Source organism: Hemibagrus wyckioides, linkage group LG21, assembly GCF_019097595.1.
Source record: "Hemibagrus wyckioides isolate EC202008001 linkage group LG21, SWU_Hwy_1.0, whole genome shotgun sequence".
Lineage (NCBI taxonomy): Eukaryota > Metazoa > Chordata > Actinopteri > Siluriformes > Bagridae > Hemibagrus > Hemibagrus wyckioides.
This window is the reverse complement of record NC_080730.1, coordinates 8872028-8876332: the sequence shown is the minus strand read 5'-3', so window position 1 is coordinate 8876332 and position 4305 is coordinate 8872028. Positions and strand designations below refer to the sequence as shown.

At 43.2% G+C, this 4305-nt stretch overlaps 1 protein-coding gene across 1 annotated transcript; it reads right to left on the bottom strand.

Annotated features, from left to right (window-relative positions):
• Positions 1–927: 927 nt before the first annotated feature.
• On the bottom strand, positions 928–2453 carry wu:fb55g09 (uncharacterized). Its single transcript, XM_058373822.1, has one exon. It carries the CDS (start codon positions 1964–1966, stop codon positions 1373–1375), a length of 594 nt encoding a protein of 197 aa, XP_058229805.1. The 5' UTR covers positions 1967–2453; the 3' UTR covers positions 928–1372.
• Between the last annotated feature and the right edge of the window lie 1852 nt (positions 2454–4305).

The window sequence follows — 4305 nt, the reverse complement described above, 5'->3', positions numbered from 1 at the left end:
TATCCCAACACAGGGAGTGAAGGGAGGCCTCGAATACTGCTTTGGAGAAACACTCATATGAAAGAAAGATTTATGTGCTTATAACGTGCATGCCAACTTATCATCGAGCGTTTAGTGTTTATCCTTTAACTAGAAAGGTGCATGTAGTGTGCCTTTGAAGAAAGGAAATGGACCTTTACTTTTTACACCACCTCCACATTTCCAGGTGAAAGAGGACGGAATATCAGCGCCCGTGGAATTAACCTCCTAAGACCCGAGCTTGCATTTTAGATTTCTTCTACCTATTTGGGGTTAGGAGAAACCAATAAATATAATAACCAGATATTATCTTCGAACATAAAGCCACTTCTTTTGTGTACAACAGGTTCCAGTTACAAAGAATTAAGTATTATGGTGCACACAACCAAAAACGTGATGTCCAACGTATGTGGACGCCAGGTTGTAGGAGGTTAAAAATATATAAATATAAAATGAAAAACACTGCGATGCATTATCCTAACCACGTTTTATGCAGTTTCATATAAGCACAACATACACGTATGCTACAATAATAAACTAATGAACAGAAATCTAGAGTTTTCATCACCTGTAAATTTGTTCACTGTTCAACTGACACCTTTTACCCATTTAACTTTTGCGCTCATTATTTTGTTTGTCTTTTCTCATCATTGTTTAATTCCTTGACTGTTAATCTTTTATGTGAAGCATTGTCTAACGTTAACCCTCGGACTTATGCTCTATGTTTCTCTTTATGCTCCGTAAAGCTGCTTTGAGGCAACGTGAAAAGCGCCATTCAAATAACACGGAAAATTTTTTATACCTCAAGCTAAAATGCTTTATAAAGACAGTGTTGTCTGCACATGTGCTTCAAATGTAGTGTCTGATTAAAGGAGACAGAAAGACAGGTATATTAAACAAGCAGAGAAATTACTTAAAAACGTCATTTATTAAAGTTCAGTTTACAAAGCGTCACTTTAACATGAAGATACAGAGACTGAAGCTCAAGCGGCTCCCTAACTCCGTAAACAAGTGCACCACTCGGGGGTAGAAGGGCTTCCTTTTCTCCTATTGTAGTGCACTAGATGCCCCAATACGGAGGGGGGTTCAAGCAGCTGGTAAGAGGAGGAGGAGGAGGAGGAGGAGGGACTGAGTGATCTCGAATCTGATTGGCTGCTGCTCTGCCACTCCTACTCCACTGCTTTTACACTTCCGTTACAAAAAAAAAAACAACAACAATGCACAGTAAAGAAAAACAAACACACACAAACATAACGGCATGCCATTATCACAAAGTTGCTATATACATATAAATGTCATTTTGGTCTGATGTACTCAGTGCACGCACCAGGCTGGTTACCTGTGGCGAGTGTTTTTATGTACAAGCCACGGCGTCACAAAACTGTTTAAAGTCCCTCTGCATGAAATCTTCGCTCTGTAAGACGTCGTTCTCGGACGGAAAGTACTGCATGCTGTCCTCGCGCTCCATGTCTGAGAACGTGAAGAAGTGAAATGTCTCGCTGAGGTCGGGGCTGTCTAGGAGCGCACCCCGGGCGTTCTCGAGCACCCCGAGGTACGAGTCCATATCCGCGGGGTCCAGCTCGCAGTCGGAGGCGCTGTCAGTGCCGACCGAGTCGGAGCGCATGTGCATGAGCTGGTACTTCTCGTGCATGAGGAACTGGTTGGTGTTGCGCGGCGCGCGCATCCCCGGCGCGCGCCTGCCGCGTATGTTCGCCGGCCGCAGCGACAAGGAGACCGGAGAGCGCCGCGGTCTCGGTGGGTTGCGGCGGACGACGAGACGGTGTTCTCTCCTGTCACTGTGCCATCGCCTTCTCCCGCTTTTGTGCCAGCTGTGCTTGGCTCTTCTCGACTCCTCATCCTTGAGCTCCTGCTTAATCGACAGGTCGTGGCTCTGGACTTCCCCGCGGCACATCATGCCCTTCCCACACATTCTCTCGTCGTATAGCATTAGCTTCTTCTTCTCTCTCTCTCTCTCTCTCTCTTTCACTCCCCCTTAATCTTCTCCCTTCACATCGTCTTCTTCGACGAGGAAACAAAGAACAAACTCCGCCGTTTAATGATGGGGAGGTGTTGTTTCTCGCGGGTCCTCACCTTCGGGGTCTCAGTGTGGTCTACCTTTTTACAATCTTTTCCGTTTTTTTCTTTGTCACTGGCTTTCGCTGGTACATAGCCTGACGCGGTGCCTCTTGGATAGGCAGCTTGACCGAGTCACACCCCTCGACAATCCGCTAAAGACTTTCTTATTCGTCGTTACTCAGAGTATATATAATATATATATATACATATATATGTATATATATAACTCGCTGAATTATTAGTAATTAAAAGAATGTGGGGGAAATGGGCTTGTAGTTTGTTTTGCTTTTTTTGTAGTGACAAACAAACTACTTCGCGCACACCCCACAGACACCTCAAGCAACTGTTCTCAACGGTAAGCTGCATTGCGGCTTATATAGCTTCGAGACGCTGGGCGTGCTCTTCTGTTTAAGGGGGTGTTCGGTATTGTTTGGAATGAAAGAAAACAATAAACCCAGAAAAAGCTAGTCTATCGCGCAACAATAAAGAAATATAAAATACCAGATCAATCAGACACGGTACCAGAAATAAGGCATATTATCAGTTATGTCAAATGAAGCGGAATAATTGAAACCACAACCCCACCCATAACTTCGAAATGATGGTATTTCCCTGGATGTTGTCCTAACAGCTGGTCTAGGATCAGTTTTTCTGTCATACACAGAATACAAACCATCAGAAAAAGGGAACCCCAAACAGGTGACAGATCAGTTATGTCATCTTCAAAGCACAAAGAGGGCTACGTGCAAAACGGCATACTAGTGTACTAGCCCTAGGACAGAAAGCACTATGGCCGCCAACCGTTTTATAGGATAGAATGGAGGTTGGTGTAGACATGACATGACAAACGACGATCAGGCAAAAGCAACGCCTGATTCCCAAAATGGAGCTCACACAGGACGAGGGACTGTATTTAGATGACATACTCTATGCTTTGACCCTTTTATGATTGAGCCAGTGTTATGTCCATATGATACATTGGCTTTAAGGTTCACTTGTATGGTGTAGGAAAGCTATGTGTCCTCTTGATAACACAGCAACATTTTATTAAAAGCATTCAGACTTTACTATTTTCATTTATAATCCGTAACCCTAGAAGTGTATACGTGTCTGAGACGCCACATGTCAAACATCAAATATACACCACACCTGCAGGTTAGTCATCTAACCAGTTAGAGTAACTAATTGCCTGAGTGTTAATTGTAAAAGTGTTAATTGTAAAGGGATCATTTGTTATGTTATGTAACTGTCACAGTCCATGAAGCCCATTTTTTCAGCCCATGAAAAAACATTTCACATGTGGAGACCAAAATTAGGGACGCTAAGGTCATATTTGGTTAAAAAAAATCAGTGATGAGGTGGTGTGATGTTGTGACCATCCCAAAGCACACTATTCTATTAATATTATGATGACAGGAGTACAGAGTTCAGTATACACTATATTGCCAAAGGTTTTGGGACACCACTCCAAATCATTGAATTCAGGTGTTGTTTTTCAGGGGTTGGGTTTGGCCCCTTAGGTCCAGTGAAAGGAACTCTTAATGCTTCAGCGTACCAAGACATTTTGGACAATTTCATGCTCCCAACTTTGTGGGAACAGTTTGGGGATGACCGCTTCCTGCTCCAACATGACTGCACACCAGTGCACAAAGCAAGGTCCATAAAGACATGGATAAGCGAGTTTGGTGTGGAGGAACTTCACAGAGTCCTGACCTCAACCTGATAGAACATCTTTGGGATGAATTAGAGAGGAGACTGTGAACCAGGCCTTCTCGTCCAACATCGGTGCCCGACCTCACAAATGCGCTTCTAGAGGAATGGTCAAAAATTCCCATGGATACACTTCTAAACCTTGTGGAAAGCCTTCCCAGAAGATTTGAAGCTGTTATAGCTGTAAAGGGTGGGCCAACTCCATATTACATTCACGTGCATGTAAAGGCAGACGTCCCCGTTTTGCCCAACGCCTGAAAAACTACACCTGAATTCAATGATTTTCAACCTTTTGGCAATATAGTGTATATGTGCCAATAATTAATTACATATTGTTACGCATTAATTACACATTATGGAATAAACCTGCCACAAACATAAGGGAGGGCAGATAATAAAAAGACGAGGTGAAGCTGGTGGCCTTTCTGATTCTGCCTTGAACTTGTATTTATTAATAAACCAGACCATAAAATGAAAAATCAAACACATGATGCACTATAA